Source organism: Dama dama, chromosome 25, assembly GCF_033118175.1.
Source record: "Dama dama isolate Ldn47 chromosome 25, ASM3311817v1, whole genome shotgun sequence".
NCBI classification, from domain to species: Eukaryota; Metazoa; Chordata; class Mammalia; order Artiodactyla; family Cervidae; genus Dama; species Dama dama.
Window position 1 is genome coordinate 10,281,938 of NC_083705.1, and position 25,962 is coordinate 10,307,899.

The 25,962-nt window shown below is 44.4% G+C and overlaps 1 protein-coding gene across 1 annotated transcript in view; it reads left to right on the plus strand.

The window, feature by feature from the left end:
- Positions 1-25,962, plus strand: part of DOCK2 (dedicator of cytokinesis 2) — a 459,408-nt gene that overhangs the window by 92,569 nt on the left and 340,877 nt on the right. The window contains exon 23 of the mRNA XM_061129423.1: positions 16,024-16,132. Within this exon, the coding sequence (XP_060985406.1) occupies positions 16,024-16,132 (109 nt within the window). The remainder of the gene's footprint in view (positions 1-16,023; positions 16,133-25,962) is intronic.

Sequence of the window (25,962 nt, forward strand, 5' to 3'; positions counted from 1 at the left end):
CCTTTATAGGCATTCTGTTGCTTTTCTCTCTGGTGGCTTTTAAGATCATCTCTTTTTCATTGATATTCTGTATTTCTCAGTGTTATACTTTGGAATGAGTTTGTTTATACAGCTAGAAATTAGTTTTCCTGGATCTGGAGTTTGGTATTTTTAATACCAATTTTAAAGCATTTCTCATTCATCATTCTTTTCAATTTTTGTATTTTCCCCATATATCCTATTATCTTTCTGAAGTATCAGCTAGTGTATGTTAGACTTCATATTCTCTATGTCTCATAAACTCTCATTTTTCTATCTTTTTGGTTTTGGGGATTCATTCTGGTTAATTTCCTTGAACTTATTTTCCAGTCCACCAGTTTTCCTCTTTAACAACATCTAATATACTGTTTGATTCATTGAATGAAATTTTTTATTTTAATCATTATATTATTTATTTTCAGAAATTCCATAGGATTCTTATTCAAATATAATGTTTAAAGTGTTTTTTTTTTTGTTTCTTGATCATATTTCAAGCATTCTTTCTATATTTTGAACATATTAAATATGAGAGTTAATATTCTTTACTGGATAATTCCAATAGGGAGAGTGTTTGTGAGGCTAATTCTGTTGTTTCTGTTTTGGGTGACCATGATTCCTTGTGCATTTTGTTGTCATTATTATCTTTTTAAGATTTTTTTCGATGAAAGCCATTTAAAAAGTCTTTATTGAATTTGTTGCAATATTGCTTGTGTTTTCTTTATTTCTTTATCTTTTTTCCTGATTTTATTTATTTATTCTTTAAATTGAAGGATCATTGTTTTACCGAATTTTGTTGTTTGCTGCCAAACGTCAACATGAATGAGCCGTAGGTATACCTGTGTGCCCTCCCTCTTGAAGCCCCCTCCCGTCTCCTCCCCATCCCACCCCTCTAGGTTGTTACAGCGCTCCTGTTTGAGTTCCCTGAGTCACATAGCACATTCCCATTGGCCGTCTATTTTACTTAGAGTAATATAAGTTTCCGTGTTACTCTATCTGTACATCTCACCCTCTCCTTCCCACCCCCTCCCGCATCCATAAGTCTGTTCTCTATGTCTATTTCTCCATTGCTTCCCTGCAAATAAATTCATTAGCACTATCTTTCTAGATTCCATATGTATGTGTTAATATATGATATTTATCTTTCTCTTTCTGACTTACTTCACTCTGTATAATAGGCTCTAGGTTCATCTACCTCATTAAAACTGACTGTTTTAATTTTTTGGCCGTGAGGCCTGTGGTGTCCTAGCTTCCTGACCAGGTATCAAACCCACACACCTGGCATTGAAAAGTAAAGTCTTCAGCGCTGACCACCAGGGAAGTCCTTGTTACTATTTTTTTAAAGTTTATTTCCCTTTCAACTTTGTTAGTTGTTAGGTATTTTTAGCCTTGAATTCAAGTTTTTTATTTTTTTCCAAAGAAAATAAAAATTTCTTTCCGTGATTTACCTGGGGGACATTAACAACCAGAGACCTCTTTAAGTCAAAATTTCTCCTTGACAATCCAAGTGAGGCATATGAATTTGGAAAAAGCAAAACCACAAATAAACAAAATCCAGATGAGGACTGGCTTATGGTTAAAAAATCTCAGTGGAGATGTGTTTTCCTTCTCCACCAAACACTAAGTTTCCTTACTGGTTTTTTTTTTTTTTTTTCATGCAATAGATTTATTTCTCACCCTTCTTTATAGGAAGGTGTGGCAACATGGGACAGCAGCTTGTTGCTGGGGTCTCCAGTATGTAGGCTCCAGGACTGATCTTATTCCTTTCTTCCTCAAGCAGCCATCTGCACAGGAGTTTAAGGAAACTAGGGTTGAGCCAATGCCTCAGAGGCAGAAGCTGGCTTCGTTGCTGTGAGTGTGTTCCTTCTCTGTGGGTTCTGTACTTTGTCAACAGTTCATGGCCTCATTTAAAAAAATCCAGCTTTGGTAGTCATTTTCACCAAGAGGCTCTCCACGGCACTGTCTCCAATGCAGTGCCAAAAGTGGAGATCTTTTAATGCCACTGCAGCCAGAATGGTCTTTCTACATTTCAGGTCTGATGGAGGTGCTCACCTTCTCAAAATCTTCCAATTTCTTCTCATTGCTCTTAGGATGAAGGCAAAACTTCACATGACCTGGGAAGGTCTGTGGGTCTGGTCCCTGGCTGCCTGCCAGCCTCGCTTCACCCAGCTTACCCAGATTCTCTCCGCTCTGGATTCAGGGGCCCCCACTCGGTCCCTCTGACTCACTCGGCTCCCTTCTGCTGCAGGGCCTGTGTGCCTGCTTTCCTGGGGATGGAATGCCCCTTCTTCCTTTCTCCTCATTTTCTCTCATTCTCATTTCCTGGGTCACCTCAAGCATCACTCTATCAGGGAACCTCTCCCTTATTCTCCGGGTCAAATCTCTTTATTTTCTCATTGTCCATGCATTTGTTTTCAAGTATGTACCACAAACACACACTTCTTGAGCTCCTATTATATGATGATCACTGTACTATCAAGGAATTTGAAAAGAGAAATAAAAATTGACACCCAAATGCCTGTCACAGCTTCCATTTTACATACCTGGGTATTGATTTTTGCTTCCTTTTATAGATTCCTTGACAGCACTATTGGTATACAGTAGGTGCTCAACTAATATTTATTAGTTGAATAAATTTTCTAATACCTGCTCAAGCCAAGTAAAAGTTTTCCTTCTAGGTTTTAGAGACTCCATTACTTTTTTAGTTTTCCCTTCCCTCGTCCTTAATGACTTACTTCCTGGAGCAACTGAAACTCTCTGCTCTAGGTTTTAGGCCAGGCATGCACAGCTGTGTCAGCAGTATAGCCCTGGTTTTAAAGGTCACCCGTGTAGATCAGAGCCCCTCTTCTGTGATCAACATTTTCCTCCTTCTGACATGATTTAATGTAGTAATCTGGTGGCTCCTCCATTGTAATAAATGTTAGAAGGCAGCCTCTCCTAAACCCTAGAAGCCAGCAGACAGCATGTTGAAGGCCATGTCTGGGGAGCCTTGGTCTGCTGCACGCACTGCATGTATTGCTTCTCTGAATCTGAGACTTTGCCATTTTCCCCTTTTTTGGAGGCGTCCATGGGGCAGAAGGAATGTGTGCCTTGTTATTAATTCACAGGTCTTCTCAGGCCTGGAAATCTAAAGCCAGTAAAAAGGTTTTCACTACATGGGTATATGTCAACTTTTTGCTTCCAAGCCTACAGCTTCTAAAAGGCCTGTAACTCAGCATTTATTCTTCCTTACATTCAGCACCAACACATTTTATACCTATCTCAGGCATGCTGGGCAATAAAACCTGGTTCTTCTTTTTAAGCCCTTGACTTAATAATGAACGTTTCCATCTTGTTGAAAAATGTATCTTGTGGTCAAGGTTTGGTTTGCATTAGCAATTAAGTGTTTACCCAACAAATATTTATTGAATAGCCATTAGACCACTCTGCTAAGCACTGGAAATATGACAGTGACTCATGGAGACACATGGGATTTTTACTCCAGGTGGGAAGGGAGTCATTAAGCAGGTTGCCATGTGGTGAATGTGGAATTAAGAGAGGTGTGTGTGTATGAGATGCCTTGAGAGCATGTAACAATCAAATCATATCATGAGGTCATGGAGGTGTTCTGGAGGAAGTGCTGTCCAAGCTGTGACCTGAGTGATGAGTAGCAACTGGCAGGTAAAGAGAAAGCTGAAAGGAGGCCCCTGAGACAGTAGAGATTTGGTTCAGTTGAGCTGTGGAAAGGCGGAGTGGCTAGAGTTCAGTGATGGAGGCATTAGAGTAGCAGAAGGACAGTAAGGGACAGACCTTGACAACCCTTGAAAGTCAGGCCATGGAATCTGGACAATATTCTGAGGGAAATAAGGAGCTATTAAAGGATTTTTGACAAGAGAATAATATGGCATTTGTGTTTTTAGAGTGGTCCCTCTGACCATTGTGTAGAAAATGGATTGAAAGGGATTAAGAGTGAAGGAAGGGCGGTGGTTCAGAAACCTGTACGGATGAGAGGTTAAGGGGGACTTGGATGAAAATGGTGCTGATGAAAATGAAGAGTAGTAAATGGCGTTGGTGGCTGTAGTTAACAAGATTGTATCACAGCAGTTCCCAGCCGCCTGGCCATGGGTGGTACTCATCTGTGGCCTGTTAGGAACTGGGCCATAGAACAGGAGGTGAGTGGTGGGTGAAAATTAAATCGTTCCACCTCCCAATCCAAGGAAAAATTGTCTTCCATAAAACCGATCCCTTTTTGGTGACAAAAAGGTTGGGGACTGCCGTTGTGTTATATACTTGAAAGAGCAGACCTTACATGTTCTCAGCACGCACACACACAATTCTGTGGTTATGGATGTGTTGACCAACCCTGTTGTGGCAGTCCTTCTACAACATATGCTTGTGTCAAGTTATCACGTTGTGCACCTTAAACTGACACAGTTCTATACGTTAGTTATATTCAATGAAACTGTAGAAACCGGCACTTGGTGCCCGACGGACCCTCAGGCTCTTGAAGACCCACCCGTACCTTCTCCAGGCTCTGACTTGGGCAGCGACACAGCCATGCCACGTGGGGGCCTGGGCAGTGTGAGCAGGCTTGGTCTTAGATGACCGTCATACCCCATGCTGACTCTTTGACAGGAGAAGCCAGTTAGGAGTCCCGGAGGTTTCCCTCAATGGTCGTGTGGTCTCCTCAGAGGTAAGGGACCCAGTGCTGAAGTGAAGTGAGCTGTGAAGGTCTCTGGCTTAGAGCTCAGTCCGGGGACTCAGGCAGCAGCTCTTTCTGCCACCCTGCCCTCTCCTGCCACCTTGCCCAGCCCTCAGCCTTCCTACCACTCAGATGAGGTCCCCAGGAACGTGAACCTTGGAGTGTTTGCACTTGATACTTCCTCAGGTGTTCTCAGATTTCAAAACAGAGTTTTACTGCACATGCATTTTTAAAACCAGCACCATTAGTAAAGAAAATGTTAAAAATTCTATTTAACTCTACACACCAAATGTCAAGGCTCTTCGTGGATCAAGAGCAGGGGTTAATCTTGTTAATCAGGGGTTAATCTGGGGTTAATCATACTTCTCGGGAAGCCACAGACTAAAAGGGCAAAGTTCAGATGGTTTTGGCATGATTACCATTTAGAGTAATACTGCTTGACATTTCTCAGGCAAGTGTCTCTCTAGCTTCAGTCCATACCATGAACCAAGAAGTAGGTTAGAAATCAGCATCTTGATCTCATGATCATGAAGGGATATCTGCCTCCAGGTGTGTGGTCCTGAACTGCATCTACTGCTCCAGCTCCAGTTCCCATGATGAGAAGGAGAAAATTCAGGAAAGACTCTGGGGAAAAGGTTTGTTGTAACAATAGAAAGGAACTGAAAGGCGAGAAACATTCACTCGCCCTCCCCACCCCCAAAGAGTAGATAGCTCTTCTTAAATTAAAGGTGATACTTACTTGTTATAAAGTCAGATTATAATATCAAAATGTATAAAGGGATTGTTGATATACAGAATTCCTTTTCTAAGAGGTAATGAAATGATCAACTTAATGTATAGACTTTACTAAGCATGTGTGTGTGTGCACATGTGTATAATCATTATGCAACTTATTTTTCTGTTATGACCTAGAGAATAGTAAGCTTAGCAAAATAATTCAGAGAAAGACAAATACTATATGTTATCACTTATAAGTAGAGTATAAAAAATAATACAAGTGAATATATCTGCAAGACAGATTCACAGACATAGAAAACAAATGCATGGTCACCTAAGGCAGAAGGAGGCGCGGGAAGGACAAGTCAGGGATGTGGCATCAACAGACACAACCATTACATATAAAACAGATACACAGAAAGGTTATACTGCATAGCACAGGGAATTATACCCATTGTCTTGTAATAATCTCTAATGGAGTATAATATGCAAAAAATACTGAATCATTATGTTGTACATCTAACATAATATTGTAACTCAACTACATTTTAATCAAATTTTGAAAAAAGGTATCTTTTTCAAGGAACACTTCCCGGGTCATTAAGAAACTAAAGAAAGATACGGTAAGAGAAGCAGTCAAGACCTAATTTCTTTTTAGTACCAAAACTTTTCAAATCAACTTGGCCTGAGAGAAAGAGCTGGAAGAACTTTGCTGAGTATTAGCTTCTCTTTCAAGTAAATGATGTAATGAATATTTTTCTCTATATATATGTCTTGAAACCATGGAAAATTGTGTGTGTGTGTTTATTTCTATCCTTAGGAACATTGTTTTGGGAACACTCAATTTCTAATTATATTGAGAGAAGAGACCCTGAACACCATTTTCCATGCTAATGGAGAAATTTACCTAAGTGCAGACTTATGCATCTTAGTTCTTTCTGCCAAATTATGTAAAGGCTGCAGCACCTCTCAGTAGAATGAAGGATGACACAGGGCACACATCACACTCTATTCATAGCTTAGAGTTCTTTTCAAGGCTTTTGCCTGCACTTTATTACCTACTTACTATTAATTTATTACACAGGGTTGCCATATTTTAAAAGTAAAGTGAATGTTTTAGATGGATTGTTTTTCTTTCATTTCTTCCATATTGTTGACTTCTATTTTTTTTTTTTTTTTTAATTCAGGCTGTTTATGCTTCTACCTGAGGCAGTTTTTCTTCAGTGATTGCATTAATTTGTGTGCATTCACTCTAGACATTTTTCAAAACAGGATCCCCACATGTTGAGCTTGTTTTTTTTCCCCCACTTATCTACAAATCATTCTTCCCCTGGGGTGATTTACAGGAAGAAGCCTGTTTAGTGAAACTTCTTTGCAGTTTGCCTTAAGGGGCAATCCCTTCTCAAATGTCAGATTCTGGAGAAGTAACAGCTCAAGTAGAAAGAATTTTGTCCAGGACAGAAGGATTGGCACCAGGAACCAGTCTGAGCTCAGCCTACGGACAGCTGGTTACATTCAATTCAGTCAAGTCCGCATGGAATACTCTGCCACCAGAGCTGCTTGACAGTTCCCACTGGCTGCTTTGTGTTAAACCCTAGCCCTTCTCCTAGCCCTTCCTGTAGAGTTATCCTAGCCTTTCCTTATAGAGTTCCTTTCCAACACAGCTTTTTTCTTTCTCTTCTGAGAACAACTCCTTACATTTCAACTTTTGGTACGCTTAGAACAAAATTTTCTCTGGTCAGTATTGAGCTGGACAACTCACTCCAGGCTCATCACACAAAAATTCCATGTCTTAATCTGCAGTTTATGATTCAGTTCAGATCCATAGACCTCGGTGGTAAGAGAAGGGGTAGTGATGGTGGTGATGACCATGTGGGGAACAGCAGGATAGGAGAGAGGAGCATCTCTTCATGATCCCTTTTCAGCTCTGTTGCTTTGGTTTAAGTGTGACTGCTGAGTGCACTGAAGCGTTTCTTTCTATAAGTACGATCAATAAATGCAAGGATGATTTTTAGATAGACTCAGCCGCTGGTTTGGCTGCAGTTTTTCCTTATCCCAGATTGTGGGGGAGTGGAGAGAGAGAGAGCAGAGACAGAGACAGAGAGGTAGGTAGGTTCTGGTCCTAGAGGGCTGTGAATTTTTCAGAGTAATTACTCTTCTGAAAGTATGAATGGCTTAATGGTTGTTTTTGTAGAGTCACTAATTTACACCCCCTGCAATAGACTGAATTATTGGCTCGGGTAGGGGCATCAGTTAGGTAAGCTTGGATTTAGGGCTTGAACAGAAAAAGGTTAGAGCCAGCCATCTAACTTCCCTAGACAGTCCCAGAACTCATCCTAGGGGTGAATGATGCTATCCTGTCTACTGTGACTTATTCCGGTTCCCGGAAACCTGCTCTTACTTGGCTCTGTTCCTGGAGGCAGTGTTACCTAGAGGTTGTGTGGTCTCTGTGCTCAGTTGTGTCCAACTCTTTGCGACCCAGTGGACTGTAGCCCAACAGGTTCCTCTGTGCATGGGATTTTCCAGGCAAGAATACTGGGGTGGATTGCCATTTCCTTTTCCAAGGGATCTTCCCAACCTGCATCTACTGTGTCTCCTGCATTGGCAGGCAGATTCTTTACCACCAGCATCCCTGGGAAGCCCAGTGCTTAGTGGTTAAAGGGGTGAAATTTGGAACCAGACACTCGGGCTCAAATTCTGACTCTGCCATTTACTAGCTGAGTTAGTAGAGTGCCTGGTGCATAGTGAATGCTTAATAAATGGTAGCTGTTGTCAGCATTATTTGTCTTAGTGATAAAAGTAATAATAATAAAGGTAGTGTAGCAGAAGTTGACTGTTAATACCATCCTTAAGATGTTGTTTAGGTACCATTAGAATCAGCTGAACTGCTATAACCTGGATTCATATGACATTTCTGTATAGCTGCATTGAATGTGCTAAGGTTTATTCATTTAATAATTTTATCATTTGCTGATGCATTTGTTTAAAACTCATGTTTGATGTTCCAAACCTGTTGCTAGTCATGGGGATGTGATGGCAAACTTAACCTTTATCTCTGCCTGCTTGGGTCTTATATTCCAGCGGAGAACACTGGCACGTAGTGATGATAAAGAATGACGTATTTGAGCAAGGAAACCTCGCTCACCATGGCAGTCTGCATTAAATGCTGTTGCAGTGCATACCATTCATCTAGGGAAATTCACTGCATTAGTGGCCTCCCTTCTACAGTATTCCTCATGTGTCTAGCATCACTGGGGTCACACAAGTGTCTTGATTTGTATGGTGTGGTGTTAAACCTCATTGCTTAAGTAATTTTACTCATTTGAGTAATTTTGCTCAGTTTCATGTAAGATCATAGAGACATTTAAAATAAAGTTTTCATTTTAAAAACTTTCTGATTAATCTGGTTCTGCTCCCAGGCACTTGTGAAATGAGTCAGGTGTGTGTCTTGCCAAGAGCAAATTTAGGCAAAAGATGTGACCTGGTGAGGGAAGCAAGTCTAACCCTGGGCCTTTCCGGGACTTCCGGGGGAGGCAGGCCGTGGTGACGGCGTGGCTGGGGCAGGGTGCTGAGGACTGAGAGGGCCTCTGGCAGGAGGCTCCCTGGGCCCAGTGTCTGCTGGAGCCCGTTCTTTCTCCTCGGCTTCCATTCCCCTCTTTCTCTCTTTCTCCTGGGTAAGATGTGGATAATAATAACCTCTGTCAAAGTAGCGAATCCACGTGAAAAAATGAGCGCAGTGCCTGGCCCTTAGGAGTCACTCAGGAGTAATATTAAACTTTCATTGTTCAGTCGTTCTCACTGTACAGCAGTGCATTATTTACCTATTGGTTGGCCTCATGCCTTCTTAGGGATGGAGACTGAGTCTTACTCTGTTTATCTCCATCGCAGTGCCTGGCACATAGTAGGGGCTCAAACATCAGCAGTTGCTTTTATGAAGTTTCTGGTTTCTTCCTCCTATGGCTTTAGGTAGCAAAAAGGAGTGGTTCCAGAAGAAAACGGTGGTACTACATAACAATAGCTAGTATTTATTGTTAACTGTGTACTAGGCACTCTGTTAATTGTTTTACATGTTTTATTTTAAGGTAGGGCAACTGTGTGGGGCTAGTATCATTTTACTAATGAGAACACTGAACCTTCTAGAAATGAAGAAGTTTAGCCAAGATCGCCCACTTGGTAAGTGGCAGAGCAGGGGTTGAAAGTATGCAGTCTTACTTAAGTGTCTATATTGCTTCCCAGAGGTGTGTAGGAAATCAGGAGGATGCCAGGGAAATGTGGCTTAGATGAGCGGGAAGTGGCTGAGGTACAAGGTATAGAAATGAAAAGGGGCCAGGGCCCAGGAAACCCTCCACCCTGGATTCCAAGTTGAATCTTCCTCCTGGCTTTCTGCAGACTGAGGTTGCCCTGGTTCAACTCTACTTCCTTGGGCTGCTGGCCTGAGGTTGGCACCCCCATTTTCGGCTGAGGCTGTGTGCCTGCGTGGAGGAGGAGGTGCGGAGCATTGTACGCACCATGTGGGGCCCTGTTTGCATGTGGTGAGTGCTCAGCTGTGCACGGCGTCTCCTTAATGAATCACATGCCAGTCAGGCGTCGCTGTATTTGTCTGAGCCCTGGGAGCTGCGTGCCTGCGGTGATCGGGCTCGCTTGCCCCAGAACAGCGCCTCGCAGGTTGTTCCAGTTTTTCTTGTGGTCAGGGCCTTCGGGCCCTTCAATAATTTGTTCCCTGGCAGAATCAGCTGGTTTCTAGGTGTTCTGAAGCCAGAAAAAATGTTTCCCTCCTGAAGCTATATACAGAGAACAAATGCTAAAGAAGGACCTTGAAACTACATCTGCTGTGCCCTTGACTGCAAGGCTACATTCAAACCTTGCAGACAGATGAGGCATTATTTTTCTTTTCTCTTCACGTTTCTCAGGAGGGGACCCACAGTCCTGAATGTGCCCTGCCCCTGCATCCCCATCAGTTTAATTTCTTCCCTATAATCTAAAACCTTTATGCATTTTTCCTTACTCTTTCTAAGAAATACTGTTTATTTATGTGCACTCAGATCAGAGAGCTTGCCAATATGATCACTTCTGTGCTCAGAAATCAACACCAGGAATTATTGATATTTACTTAACATTTATTAAGTGCCAGTTACAATACTAAGCACTTGAGAGACATCATCTCACTTTTTTTCACCTCAAAATAACCCTTTGAATGGGCATCATGTCTCTGTTTTATCAACAAGAAAGGTTAACTTTCGGAGATATAATTTGTCTGAGGCTACACGGCCAGTCTATGGAGGAGTCTAGCTAGGCAGCAAAGTTCTTTGCCAGTTTTTTACTTCCTTTCTTCTTCCCAACTGTAGTCATTTTCTTCAACTGTTCTTCCCATTCCCACCAAATAAAAGCCCAGGCTTAAAAGTTCACACACACACACAGACAGACAGGACTGATAAGACTGACGGTTTGGCTCGATGGTGTAGCCCCTGTGCGACACAAGCCGTTTATGGTCTCCTCGGGGTGTGTGCCCGAAGCGGGGCTGCTGGGCCTTGTGGTAGTTTTACTCCTAGTTTTTTAAAGGGACCTCCGTACTGTTCTCCATGGTGGCTGTATCAATTTAGATTCCCACCAACAGTGCAAGAGGGTTCCATTTTCTCTACACCCTCTCTACTGTTTGTAGATTTCTTGATGATGGCCTTTCTGACCGGTGTGGGGTAGTACCTCATTGTAGTTTTGATTTGCATTTCTCTAATAATGGGTGATGTTGAATATCTTTTCATGTGTTTGTTGGACATCTGCATGACTTCTTTGGAGGAATGTCTATTTAGGTTTTACTCCCACCCAAATGTTCATTGCAGCACTATTCACAATAGCTATGATATGGAAGCAACCTAGTGTCCATCAACAGATGAGTGGATAAAGAAGTGTGGTACATATATACAATGGAATATTACTCAACCATAAAAAGGAATACATTTGAGTCAGTTCTAGTGAGGTAAATGAACCTAGAGTCTGTTATATAGAGTGAAGTAAGTCAGAAAGAGAAAAATGAATTTTATATATTAATGCATATATATGGAATCTAGAAAAATGGTACTGATGAACCTCTTTGCAGGGTAGGAATAGAGACACAGACATAGAGAACAGACTTCGGACAGTGGAGGAAGGAAAGGGTTGGGCGAATTGAGAGAATAGCACTGAAAAGTACACATTACCGTATGTAAAATAGATAGCCAGTGGGAAGTTTCTGTATGACGCAGGGGGCTCAGCCTGGTGCTCTGTGACAACCTAGAGGGGTGGGATGATGGGGGGCCGGGGAGAGGTTCGAGGGAAGGAACATATGTATATCTATGGCTGATTCACGTTGTTGTATAGCAGAAGCAAGTGATCCTATTGTAAAGCGATGATCCTCCATGCAAAAATTAATTTTAAAAAATGCAAGCCATTTCCCCACAGGATTGTTTCTTATTCTTTATAAAACTTTGGCACCTGTAGATTGTATTTCCACTCGACTGGAATGTGATATTAAGGTGCTTAACCTGTAAGGTGGATAGCAGGGACCAGCCCAAATTCCCACAGAGGCAGGTGCCCCGATCTTGGCCTTGTGAGATCTGTGTCATCTCTGCTGTCCTGTTAGAGTCTCAGAGCGTGGAAAGAGAAGAGTGCTGAGTTCTGGTCTAGCCCTGCCACTGGTGCAGCCTGTGACCTTGAGCAGATCACATCTGTCCTGCTGGTAGAAACAAAACTCAAGTTTCCCACAAAGCTGAACTCTGAGTAGAAGGCCTTGACTTGGTCTTACAACCTAAAAGTCTATTTGCCTTCCCACCTTAGTCAGTAACATTTACAAGATGGTGGCAAAGCTGAGTCTCCGCCCCACTCAGACCCTCAGTCTCGTCATCTGCACAGCAGGAAGCGTGGGCCCAGTGCTCGCTGGTCTCCCCAGCAGCTCTTGGGTTAGAACCCCAGGGAGCTGCAGGCAGGTACCTCTCTCATCCTGCAGAGTTCTGACCGGAGAGAGTTTCAGTGAACCCAACCAGGGCTAATCTAAGTAAAATAGGGAGTTATTGGAAGAATAGTTTGTGCAGCTCATAAAATCCAAAATGTGTTAAATAACTAGACACAGGGATGCCGGGAATCATAGTATCCTCAAATATCTCTTCAGCGAGAGTTCATGAACTTTCCCCCTTGAGCACTGCCTGGTATGAGTCCTAACACAGCCCATTTCTGTGTTTTTCTGTTAAAAATGATGAGTTCTGTCATGGACTAGTCAATTTTGGGAGGGGGGACGGGGGTGGGCAGGGTCCACCAGCAGGAGGAAGCTGCTGGAGGCCATTGCTGTGGGCAGTACAGATGGTCCAAAAAAGAGGACCTGGTGGGATCCCCCGCACACACATGTGCCCAGAAGCATACAAATACGTGTGCCTTACAGAGAGGCCATATATAGTAGATAATGATGTAAATAATGATATGTTCACCACGGACAGCCACATCTGGGTGTTAAATGTGGGAGGAAGACACCATAGACCAGTAACAGAAATTACAGTGTCATTTATTAAATGTTTTCAGGCAGCTGTGGTTAGAGGAAAGAGTAAGGGGTTTCAAGGCAAAAGCCTTGGGGGAAGGACCATCCATTAGCTTAGCTTTAGGCACAAAGAAAATCTCATAGTACCATCTCATAAGGAAAGTACCCCCGCTGTGAGTTAGGACCCTGCCTGCCTTCCTGCCAGGCTTCTCAGGTGGTGCTAGTAGTAGAGAACCCGTCTGTCAGTGCAGGCGATGTAAGAGACCTGGGTTCTATCCCTGGCTTGGGAAAATCCCCTGCAGGAGGGCATGGCAACCCACTCCAGTATTCTTGCCTGGAGAATCCCATGGACAGAGGACCCTGGTGAGCAATGGCCCATATGGCCACCAAGAGTTTGAAATGACTGAAGCGACTTAGTATGCACACAGTTCCTTCCTTCCTGCCAAACCCCGTCTCATCTTTTCCACTGTGATGGGATTTGGGCAGCATTCAGTCTATTGAGAGTTCATGTCTTTATTTGTACAATACTCCTATTCCAACAACTAACAGCAGCTGACACTTCACCAGGACCCAGCATGTGCCCAGCAGGTCACATGTGTGAGCTGGTCTCCTCACAGTCCTTGGACGCAGTTCTGGTACAGCCTGCGTTCGTAGGTGAGAAACTGTGGCTTACAGGAATTAAGACCAGTAGTGAGGCATCCAGTCCAGTGGTGGACAAAGTGATGGAGTGGCCAGGCTCAGGAGCCGATGGCCAGGTCTGAATTCTGGCTCCAGTACTTCTGGTATGGAGCCCTTGCGCATGTTGCTGAAGTCCTTGATCTGTAAAGTGGGGATAAGGATGGGTCCCTTACCATAGCGTGGGATGAAGGTGTGTGATTTAGTAACACAGACAGTGCCTGGAGGCAGAGTGATGCGCTGTTATGTTTGCTGTTATTAATAAGGGCTTCAGTTAGTCCTGGGCAGATTAGAGATTGGAACCCAGGCTGACTGACTGCGAAACATATTCTCTATGACGGAGCCTCTGTGATTCAGGACCGAGAGGTGTAGTAGAGGGGAAAAGGGGAGAGGAGGAGGGGGAGGAAGGGGAGGGGTGAGGGAGCACGAGGAGGAGGAGGAGGAAGGGGAGGGTTGAGGGAGCACGAGGAGGAGGAGGAGGAGGAAGGGGAGGGGTGAGGGAGCACGGAGGAGGAGGAGGAGGAAGGGAAGGGGTGAGGGAGCACGAGGAGGAGGGGGAGGAAGGGGAGGGGTGAGGGAGCACGAGGAGGAGGAGGAGGAAGGGAAGGGGTGAGGGAGCACGAGGAGGAGGGGGAGGAAGGGGAGGGGTGAGGGAGCACGAGGAGGAGGAGGAAGGGGAGGGGTGAGGGAGCACGAGGAGGAGGAGGAGGAAGGGGAGGGGTGAGGGAGCATGGAGGAGGAGGAGGAGGAAGGGGAGGGTGAGGGAGCATGAGGAGGAGGGGAAGGAAGGGGAGGGGTGAGGGAGCACGAGGAGGAGGGGGAGGAAGGGGAGGGGTGAGGGAGCACGAGGAGGAGGGGGAGGAAGGGGAGGGGTGAGGGAGCACGGAGGAGGGGAGCCTTAGAACTCCTGGTTTCTCTCACAGCCTTGTCGCTGTGACCTTGAACTAGATACCTAGAAAGTTAGCAGCAATTTCTGGATCCCTGTACTGGATTGAAGCATTTTGGCTTCCCCTTAAGCTTCTTACTTCAGGAGGCTTCAGGAAGGGGCTACTTAGGGAAAAAGAGAAGGAGACAGAGAGAGTGGCTAAAAAGAGCGATGAAGTCGGAGAGGAGAGAGAGCAAAGCAGATAAACATACAGACTGACAGAGAGAGTGAATGATACCCAGAAGAAGAAACACGCACACACCCGCTTTGAGTGAGAACGGAAATAGAACAGGAGCTTGAAGAAAAGCAGGTGAGAGGCTGGGCGAGCATGGAGCAGAGACAGAGCGAGTGTGCTGCGGGAGGGGACAAGGCCCTGCAGTGTGTGCCGGGCGCGTCAGAGCAGGGCGCCTCCTGGGCGGCGGGCAGCCCCGGCTGGGCTGTGGAGGGCTGTGACAGGACACCTCTTTATCTGACTGGGGGACAGGCGCGCCCTGCTCTGCGTCTTGCCCAGCATGCCACAGACTCGGCTGCAGATTTTTCACCAGTTGGTGATAAAGGCTTGTGTGGAGAGGCCTTGGGCTGAACAACATGCCAAGGTTGGGCCACAAGGGTGCTGAGACCCGGGGGCCTAAGGACTGATTTTATACCAGGGGATTGTTTCTATAAAAAGTCACCTGTGTACATCAGACAGACTTTGAGAATCTCTGCAAGGGTATCCAGCCTTTGTGCTCATGCTCAGTCACTTAAGTCACGTCTGAGTCTTTGCCAGCCTATGGACTCTAGTCTGCCTGGCTCCTTTGTCCATGGAATTCTCCAGGCAACAGTGCTGGAGTGGGTTACCATTTCCTTCTCCAGGGGATCTTCCTGATCCAGGGATAGGATCCATCCTTAATAATTACTAATTTTACAGTAGGGTTGATGAGGAATCTCAGTTCATAAGTAATGCATTTTTTTTAAAAACAATATCAATGTAGGAACTTTATAATCAGAGGAACAAAAGTTTTGAATTAGGTCCTCAGTGCACTCCTGAAATGAGAGGGCAGGGAGAATGATATCCCCTGACGTACAGGAGGTATGACCGTGTTCATCCCACAAGTGGGCAGTGGCTAAGGGGAAGGGCAGCATGTTTGAAAATATTTCTCCTTGATGCTTCCAAAATACTTTGAAAACCTGATGCCAAGTCTCCCTCTGATTCTTCAAGAAGGATGAAATTATTAATATCCCTTCAGCTTGGATGAGTTTCATTCCTTTGAGATTCTTCAGGGTTTAAATAAAAGGCAGGAGGGGGATGATTTATTATGTCAAGTTAGTTGAAAGGTATCTGTTGTGTTTGTGGACCTGTGTTCCCCCTGAGAGGATCATGCAAGCAGCCACTGCTGAACCAGCCCCCGCCCCGTAAGTCCAGATCTCCACACCTTTCTCAGTTTCAAATCAAGTTTGTAGCTGGCACATTCTTTCAAAGGTATTGCTTGTTGGTTTGAGGAATGATTCAGATGTGTCTTCTTTCAGGCTTTACGAAGGCAAGGAGCAGATGGAGTTTGAAGAATCCATGAGACGGCTCTTTGAATCCATCAACAACTTGATGAAAAGTCAATACAAAACAACCATCCTTTTGCAGGTTGGTTTACACTACAAAAGAAAAAAAATCTGTCTTTTCCCTTGGTCATCTGATAGAAAACAGCACGGTGAGATAATGCCTACTTTTGCTTGAATGGGCACAGCCCTGTGTTAATTGAAGGCCTGGGCTGGCCACGTGGTATAAGGATCATGAACCCCAAGGGCTCCTCAGGACAGCAGAAGGCTTATTCGTTTGTTTCCCATGAAAGTAGCAGTGCTTCTTCTTAAATAACTCTGAAGCTTTTGCTCCCTGGAAGGAAATAGGTCAAATCTGATCCATTTTTAGTGGTGAGAATAGTTAAGGTGTCAGTCTCTGAAACTGTCCACTTTTTAATCTCAACACTGTAAACTCAGATCCCCTTTGGGGTTGAGTCTCCTCAATAAACAAGAGATACTTTGGAGAGAATGGGACCTCTGATTTAGTGGTTCATGACGCATATCTACAAACTCTGTAAATCTTTGAGAAACCTATGTTTGAGAAAGAGTTTAGCAGCCAAGAGACTGAGTGAAGAGGCTGTTTCAGGTTGACCTTCATAACTATCATGGCACTAATTCACAAGTGCCTCATGAATTGTGAAGAAGAAAACTCAAGCACAGTTGATCTAAACCAATGAGTCAATGCACACGACGTCCCGTTCTTTTGATAAGATATCTTTTTAATTGCAAACTTAAATGCCCACTAGCCAGCTATGCCTGGCATTGCCCAGCCTCTGGTTAGAATGAATGAGGTGCTGGTGTTTAGCTAGAACGCAGGTGAGAATGCAAAAGCAGAAGTCTTGGCGTGTCTGTTGCTAACGTGATGGGTTCCAGACTTTGCACAGTGAAATCACATGAGGATCTTGAATACACTCTGATGACTAATTGCCACCAGCATACATTCTAATGGAGCTGGTATGGAGTGTGACCAGGGAAAAGGGAGTTTAAACATCTCCCCATTTGATTTTAGAAGTTTGCGAATCACTCTGCTAATGTAATGGCTTCCTTTGATTTAATGAATGTTGGTAACGTCTGTGTGTGAATGAGAGTGTGTGTTTATATGTTTGTGTGTGTGTGTGTGTGTGTGTGTGTGTGTGTGTGTAGGGGAGCTTTGTCTTGTTCATCATTGTATCCTCAGCATATAGAACAGTCCTAGTATATAGTTGGTACTTGATAAATATCTGTGAAATGAATAATCCTCAGAATAGGTGTTAAGATCTCTGTTTCATATATGTGGAAATTGAAGGGCTCCTATCTGCTAAGGGGTGTAGCTGGGATTCAGATCTCTTCCTGCCTGGCTCTAAGGACCATGTTCTGAGCTGCTACATTATACTGTTCTGTACACTACACATTTAGTACCTACTGGGGATATGGGGCTTCCCAGGTGGTGTTAATGGTAAAGAACCTGTCTGCCAATGCAGGAGACATGAGAGATGCTGGTTCAGTCCTTGGGTTGAGAAGATCCCTTGGAGTAGGAAATGGCAACCTGCTCCAGTATTCTTGCCTGGGAAATCCATGGATGGAGGAGCCTGGCGGCTACAGTCCATGGGGTCTGTAGAGGCTCTTACATTGCATCAAGTCTGAAATAGGCTCCAGGGAAGCTGAAGTGTGAGGGGCAAACAGAGCAACTGGTTGGCGGAGAGGAGAAAGGAGTCGATGCCCCAGAGAGGTAGAGGTGCCCAGAGGGGGACTACGTGATCTTGAGAAAAACAGGGGAGTGTGTCGTCCTAGAGCCATTGTTTCCGACTTCAGCACCTATTTCCCTGTGATGAATGACCTGCATTTGGGTGGAATGATTAAAGGGAAGGCAAAGGCAAGGAAAGAAAGGAAAAGGACGCTGAAAGATGAGCCAGTGAGAATGTCTGGTTCTGAGAGGACCTGGGTCAACAAAATATTTCCTTTTGATCAAGCTGTCTGATTTAATGCTGAATTTAACCTCTCAAGGTCTCTGTTTCCTCATCTATAAAACTTTAGTGTCTGGGTGAAGATCAGATAACCATTGTTTGCAAAAGAGCCAATTATAAAATACTATGCAAAAGCAGAGAGCTAATAGGATTATTATGGCTTTGGCATGAGTCTTTTTACCCAGGTTTTGATTGTCTGGGTAGCTGTGTTAGAAAATGGCCTGTTTTCCCTGGGATCTGGGCCAGGTTATGCTGATTTCTCCTCACAGATTTCCACCCCAAGAGCCATGAAAAGGGACTTTGCCTTTTTAAAAATTTACTCTAAGGGCCAGATTTAGCTTCTAGGATGAAATCAATGATGTTTTCTATCTATTCCTACGGTTGTTGAAGGGTTATCAAAGAAGAATATAAAGTCATATTCAAGTATGAAGAACTTTCAGTTCAGTTCAGTTCTTTCAGTACCATCTGAAAGAAACAAATGCTCTCTTAGGGCATGAGGAGAGAGGGTTCAAGGCCATATGATGTCAGCAAACCTCACACAAGGGGTCTTCTGCAGACTTTGATATTCACTACAGGAGAATGAGCTTTGGATGTCAAGAGATCTGAGTGGGAAATGGGGCATCCGCGCCTGGGCACGTAGCACTGGGCAAATGATTTCAGTATCCTGGGCTTCAATTATCCTTTTATAAAATGGGAAGCCTAATGTCTGTCTAATTTAGAGGATTACTGAGAGGATTAAAGTAATGCATGTAAAGCATGGTGGGTAAAGCCTGTCACATAGTTCAGTTTAAATAATTTTTAGTCGTGTATATCTCTTCTTCCTTCACTTCATCATAAAACAGGAGCCTTGAGGGCATTTTCAACAGAGTGGAATATGGAAGGGAGTATTTGTGTTTCTAACCTTGTCACATGAAGTCAAGCAGTTTTAGGACATCCAGTTATTCTGTTAGATCAAGAAACAGATATAAATTTCAAGGAGGATAAGCTTTCAAGAACTGACTCTATAAAAAATAAAAAAGGAAGGCAGAGTTTCGCCAGTGAAATAGGACAGCATGACTGGAGTCTTGATTCTGAGCCTGCCTGGGGTAGAGTAGGAAAGAGTGCTGTAATCTACTAGTAATGTCTGCCATAAACTTTGGGAGAGAGCGTGGAGAATGCCAATGACTGACATCCCATTCAAACCTTACACTTACAGCTGGGTAGTGGCTTAGGTGGAAGCCCTAATTCATGCCTGCCTGAGTTCAGAGTTAGGGCCATCACGTTCACTCTCAGCTTTGCCCATGTGAATTCTCGGACCCAAGCTAGTTATTTCTCATGTCTGAGGCTCATCTGGCTTTTGTGAATTGCTTTCTGTGGTTTTCCTTATTGTTCAGAGATGCATGTCAGTATCTCACATGAAACTGGAGAATTTAAAGCCAGCCATCCAAAGAGGGTAGAAAGAGCATTAAAAACATCTTTCACTGATTGAGTATCTATTGTGTATCAGGCATGAACCAAGGTTTAACATGCAGTGTTTTCAGTCCTGCCAGAGGTCTGCAAGGAATCGTTGTCTTCATTGTCCACAGAGGCTCATAAAGTTACATAATTCATCCTAAAGTGTACCTATTCATGGTGGTAGAGCTAGAATTTCAATCCACCCGGGTCTTCTAACGCCAAAGTTAATATTCTCTAATCCACAAAGAATGGGTATGGTCAGGGCTTTCTGGAATGGGTGGTATGCTCAGAAGTCCCCCTGTGTGCCAGCCCTGTGAGCATTGTTGATAAAGCTGGTGGCAGGGTGGGATGGTCAACATCTGACACTTGTGAACTGGATGCAGCTCAAATGTGAGTCATGGCCATTTGGTGACGTTGTGCAGATCCGTTTGACCCATTGTCCTTTAGATTGTGATTCTTCATCGTTCTCCAATTTGATGGTACGAGTGGAAATACATAAGCAACTCAATTACAGAGTCTGCTCTCTTGGCCAGTCTGATCGTCACAGATGCTAACATAGCCACTGGAGCATCCGGGAAGCAGAGACCTCTGCCTTTTGTCTCCAGAACCTGAAACAGTGGCTGTCACTTATACCTTTCAGCTGGAGCAATGAAAGAATGAATACTGGCTTCCACTATTTTATGTTTTAGCATTTATTACGTGTGACACATTGAGCTAAAACCTTTATATATAGTTAGCTCATTTGATTTTTTTAAAATAACAAACACCTTATTAGGCAAATACTCTTCTTATCTCTACTTTACAGATGAGGAAATGGAGGCTTAGGGAGATTGAGTAACTTAATCACAGTTAAGAAGTAGCAGGTTACTTGAATCTAGGCTGTATAGTCCAGAGCTTGAGTTCCTAATCACCAAGCAAAGTAAGGTTTCATTAAAGAATTGAATCTTTTGGCAAAATGCTAGGTGGTTAAGCAATAAGCTCCATAAACAGCAGTACAGATGGGCAGATGTCTGGTCTGTATCACAAATTCGAGCTAATTAACGAGGCCTCTTTCTTTCCTCCCTTTTCATTGTTAACTGTTGTAAAATATCCAAAAGTCTGAAGCAAGGGAAGAATGTGGTTCATTCTTGGGATGTGACCTGCAGGCTGCATGCTGAGCCCGCAGTGGGAGAAGTGAGACTCATGTGTAGTAGCAAGAGCTGGAGTTTCCCCTCAACTTGTTAATGGTTGGAATGCTGTCCCCTTTCTACCGTCTGCTGCATACTTAGAGGTGGTGTTTGAGAAATGTTGGATTTACGGAGGATAGGTGAAATTTTGTTCCAAAGGGGCTGCTGGAGTCATACTGATGGCTCACACTTTTCATTCGGTCGTCACATCAATCTTATAAAGTAGGTGACTTTATTCCCTTCAATCTCCTGATGAAGAATCTGGAGCATGGAGAGTTAATTTCCTCAAGGACAGGCAGATAAAAGTGACCCACTTGGATCTGAACTTGGCCTCTTCAGCCAGCCGTTTTAAACACTGAGCTCTCTTGCTTCCTGCTAAGCTTCAGGGGCCAGCACAGCTCTGGGTTATGGGAAGCATGGAGACATGTGTCTCCCAGAACCTGTTGGTCCCTCTTCCCTTGCCTTGATGATAATTCCCAGGATTACCAGCTCTGGTGAAGTCCATCTGAAAGACCAGTGACAGGGTTGAATGTCTGGGGAGAGCAGATCTATTTTCCTCAGGGACAGCTCAGCATCTCTAAGAAGACTGCTTCTTCTGGTCAGCTATGGTGAATCCCTGTGACAGTGACTGTCCAGTTTCCAGGGACCTTGATTGTCCATCATTTGACTAAAATAAAAGGATTGTAAATTGGTGGGATGGGAATATTGTCAGAGCTCTTGAATGAGGAAGACACCTAGTGTTCTAGTATAACTTTGCATCATTGCAAGATATATTCTTTTGCACTAGAAGTCTGTCTCCTGGCACCAGTCCTGTGCAGTCTTACTCTGTGAAGCAGAGGGGAACAAAGAGAGACAGACCAAGAGAGAGAGAGAAAGACAGAGTGGGTAGCGGAGAGAGAGGATGATAGACGAGGAGTCTAAAAACAGAAGATAAATTCCCTTTGAGTTTGAGGGAGTGCAGCTGTGTGGTTTTGATTTTTCTTGTTATTCTTAAACATTTGCTGAGCACTTGCAGCCCAGGATTATCAGCTCTGGTGAAGTCCTTCTGGATAGAAATCATCACAAGTGTTCTATGACTCCCCTTGGGACAGTAAAATCACTACTGCTTGATTCGGGTCTGGCTCTCTGCTTGAGCGCTGTGCCTGGCTTCTGGCAGAGGGACTTGGAACTGATGATTCATCTGGGAGATTCACTTGGAGCCACATTATAAACTAATTACTGATCTGGAAAATGTTTTCCTGGTGGCCTTTCTTGTAACCCCCATGTATGTGGTGAGAAGGACTCATGAGGCATATCAGAAAAACGGTATCTTCTTTCAAAAGCCATCCTCATAGGGCTCCCCTGATGACTTGGTGGTAAAGAATCTACCTACCAATGCAGGAGACTTGGGTTCGATCCCTAATTGGAGAAGATCTCCCATGCCTCAGAGCAGCTAAGCCCACATGGCTCAACTATTGAGAGCCTGGGACCACAACTACCGAAGCCCTCAGGCCCTGGAGCCCGTGCTCCGCTTCCAATGAAAGAAGCCGCCACAGGGAGAAGCCCGGACAGGAGTCGCTGCCCCCGACTCACTGCAAGTAGAGAAAAGCCCTGGCAGCAGTGAAGATGCGGCGCAGCCAAAATAAACATGCAGTTTAAAAAGTTTTCCTCTTCATGGGGAGACTTTTCTCCATCTACTTCCTCTCTGAGTTCAGCTTTGTCTCCTCTATTAGAACTTCCCCACTTGCCAAGATGGAAATTTTCCTAAGCAGAGTAGGCAGTAACAGAGCATACTGGCCAGAAGCCAGTTGGGAAGAATCAAGTATGTATCTTTGCTGTGTGGCTTATTGAAAGTGCAAGTCACTCAGTTGTGTCCGACTCTTTGTGACTCCATGGCTTATACAGTCCGTGGAATTCTCCAGGCCAGGATACTGGAGTGGGTAGCCTTTCCCTTCTCCAGGGGATCTTGCCAACCCAGGGATCGAACCCAGGTCTCCCGCAGTGCAGGCAGATTCTTTACCAGCTGAGCCGCCAGGGAAGCCCAAGTTTACTGGAGTGGTTAGCCTATCCCTTCTCCAGTGGATCTTGCCGACCCAGGAATCTAACCGGGGTCTCCTGCACTGCGGGCAGATTCTTTACCAACTGAGCTATCAGGCGGTGGCTTATTAGCTGTGTGTATTCTGGCAAGTTATTTTACCTCTCTGGCAGAATGACAGTATTTATTCCTAGAGTAGTTGTAAAAATGAAGTGAGATCATGCATGGATAAAGTTTCCACTAATGGTTTGCTACTTGGATTAATATATATTAATCCAAATATATGTTAATATACATGTATATATATGCACACATATATGCGTAAGAACACCTCTGCTGTGTTTTTCTTAAATATTACATATGATATGGGGATATATACTGTGAGATAGGGCTTCTTTGGTGGATCAAACAGCAAAGAGTCCGCCTGCAGTGTGGGAGATCTGAGTTCCATCTCTGGGTCGGGGAAGATCCCCTGGAGAAGAGAATGGCTACTCACTCCAGTATTCTTACCTGGAGATTTCCAAGGACAGAGGAGCCTGGTGGGCTACACTCCATGGGGTTGCCAAGAGTGAGACATGACTGAGTGACTAACACTTCCATGTTTTCCACCGTGAGATGAAAGCAATAATACAACAGTAGTGGTTTATGTGTGGTAGTACTATTAACGAGAGGAAAAATATTAACAACATTGGAGCAACATGGGTCCCAGGAGGCCAAGGGGTCTAGAAAGCCAGGCTGTTTCTTGTTCCCAGGCCTTAGAGACTTGCCGCAGATGGAGACCCGGCGGGACTCGTGCTGAGCTCCTCTGCCTCCCAGGGGTGCTCGGTGGTGGCGCCTGCTGAGCTCACCTGCTGTCACACGCTCAGGAGTGTCGGGGCCGTGTGAGGGCGAGGGCTGTAGGCAGGCCCCTGAGGACTAGGACAGCGGCCTTGGCAAACTTCCATCCCCTTCGGGAAAGAAAACCACAGGCCTGCCACTTCTCTGTGAGGCCGCCTGGGTCAGATGGAAGTTTAGTACTCCGCAGCCGAGTTGGTAATACCCTTGGAGTCTCAGGATGTGAAGCACTAGGTTTGTTTTACTTTATCACTAGCCCAGGGCTGGGAGGCTGGGAAGATGGGCTCCTTCCAAAGTAACCCTCGTCCCCGTCCAGCTCCTCCTCACTCACAGCTGAAGCACCGAAGCATGAGTGTCCATACACATGCCTGGTGCCTGCTGCTCTACAGAATCACGCCAAAGCCCTGGAATGACCTGCAGCGCTTGAAAGCCAGCAACTTGCAGCAGACACCGGAGTCCTGGTTTTCCCTGACTTGCTGAGCATTTCATTTCTGTTTTTGTCCCCTCGCTTTGGTCTTAATTATGTTCTTAATCGGTGGGCCCACAGTGTTCTTTGTCCAGGCACTGGGCAGTGAGCTGCTGGTGGCAGAGAAGCGAGGAGGGGGAGATACAGCACACACGCTTTTGGAGGCCCGCTGTGTGCTGGGCGTTACAGTAGGTGCCAGGTATGCTTTATTTGCCATCATTCCCTTTCGTCATTTGTCCCACATGAAAATGCTGAGGCTTGGGGAGTGAGGAGACAGCCCTAGGTGCTTGCAGGTGCTGGGCGGAGCACTGGGAATCCCCCTACCTCAGGTCCCTGCGGGCCTCGAGTAAAAGAAGGAACTACGTTCTATGTTCCTCAGCCTAAGAGGAAAGGAAGGAACAGTTTGTCTGAATGCTTAGACCAGCCTTCATCAGGGCATGTGCCTCAGCATGTGGCGTCTCTAGGATGAGGAGATTGTAAGGGGCAGCCCATGGGAGAAGTGCAGCCCGCAGGCGTGTTTGATTTGGCTAGCAGTGTTAAAACAAGTGAGCAAGAATGCCTCATTCTTTAGAGTGTGGGTTCCACACACCTGATCACTTCCCACTGGCCTCCGCTCTTCTTATTTCACTTCTGTCTGCTGCTTGCTCAGCCCTGCAGGCATCTGCTTTTGCTGTATCTTGATGTTTCCTGATACAGATGGTCTGACCAACTAGACTGGAAGGCACTGTATATGATAATTGCCTGGAGGAACGTCATAGTGCAACTTAACATATTAAAATTCAGAGAAGTTCTGCAAAAAAAAAAAAAAGTATCGAAACTAAAAAAATGCACCTTACTGGCTTATCTTCACTTAAACCAAACTTTCCCCTAATTGTCTGCTGGCAAATCCTCTCCCTCCCACAGAATACCTAACACCATCCTATAGGGCAAGGGTGTCCCAATAGAGCCTAGTTTTAGAAACATTTGCTCTGGAATCTTATTATCTCTTGTCATCTTGATTTGAAAGAATAAAGAATATATCTTCAGACATAAAATGCAATAACTGTAAAGAAAAGGTCTGATGCATCTGACAACATAGAAATTAAAATCCTTCTGTGCAATGAAAGATATGATAAACAAAGCTAAAAGAAAGTAACAGTCAGCTACAGGGGAAGTAAAAGAAAATTCTTACAAAATATGTTACTGCAAAGGGGTTAATATTAATGATATATAAAAGAATTCCACACCAATAAGAAAAAAAATCACCCAAAACAAAAATGGAGAAAGAATACAAGCAAGTAGATAGTAAATATTTGCGTATGTGCTCATTCAGTAAGTCCGACTATTTCCAACCCCATGGACTGCAGCCTGTCAGACTCCTCTGTCCATGGAATTTTCCAGGCAATAATACTGGAGGGGGTTGCCATTTCCTTCTCTAGGGGATCTTCCCAGACCAGGGATCAAACATGCATCTCTTGTTTCTCCTCCATTGACAGGTGGATTCTTTACCACTGTGCCAATAGTAAGTAGAGTTGTTCAATAAATATAGAAAAGGTGCCCACCTGCACTAGACCCAAAGAGTTGCAGTTAACAGCTGCAAATTATATATCAGGGTGACAAAATTAAACAGATTTGCATACTAGTGTTAGCAAGTTTAAGGAAAGTGATTACTGTTTCTTTCTAAGGTAATATGACAGATTCTCCTTAAACATATATGTATATACATTTGTGGGTACATTTGTATGTGTGTACATACATCTGATACACTAGCTCCTCTTCAACAGTGCATCCATCCCATTGGGATTCTCAGAGACACACAAATGTATGTGTTTAATATTTTCTTGTCACTTATTTTACAATAAAGAGAAACTACAGATAGCAGGGAAAGTGTGACAGTGAAAGTGTTAGTCACTCAGTCATGTCTGACTTTTGTGACCCCATGGTTTGTAGCCCACCAGGCTCCGCTGTCCATAGAATTCTCCAGGCAATACTGGAGTGGGAGAAGGCGAGGGTGGGATGTTTCGAGAGAACAGCATTGAAACATGTATATTATCTATG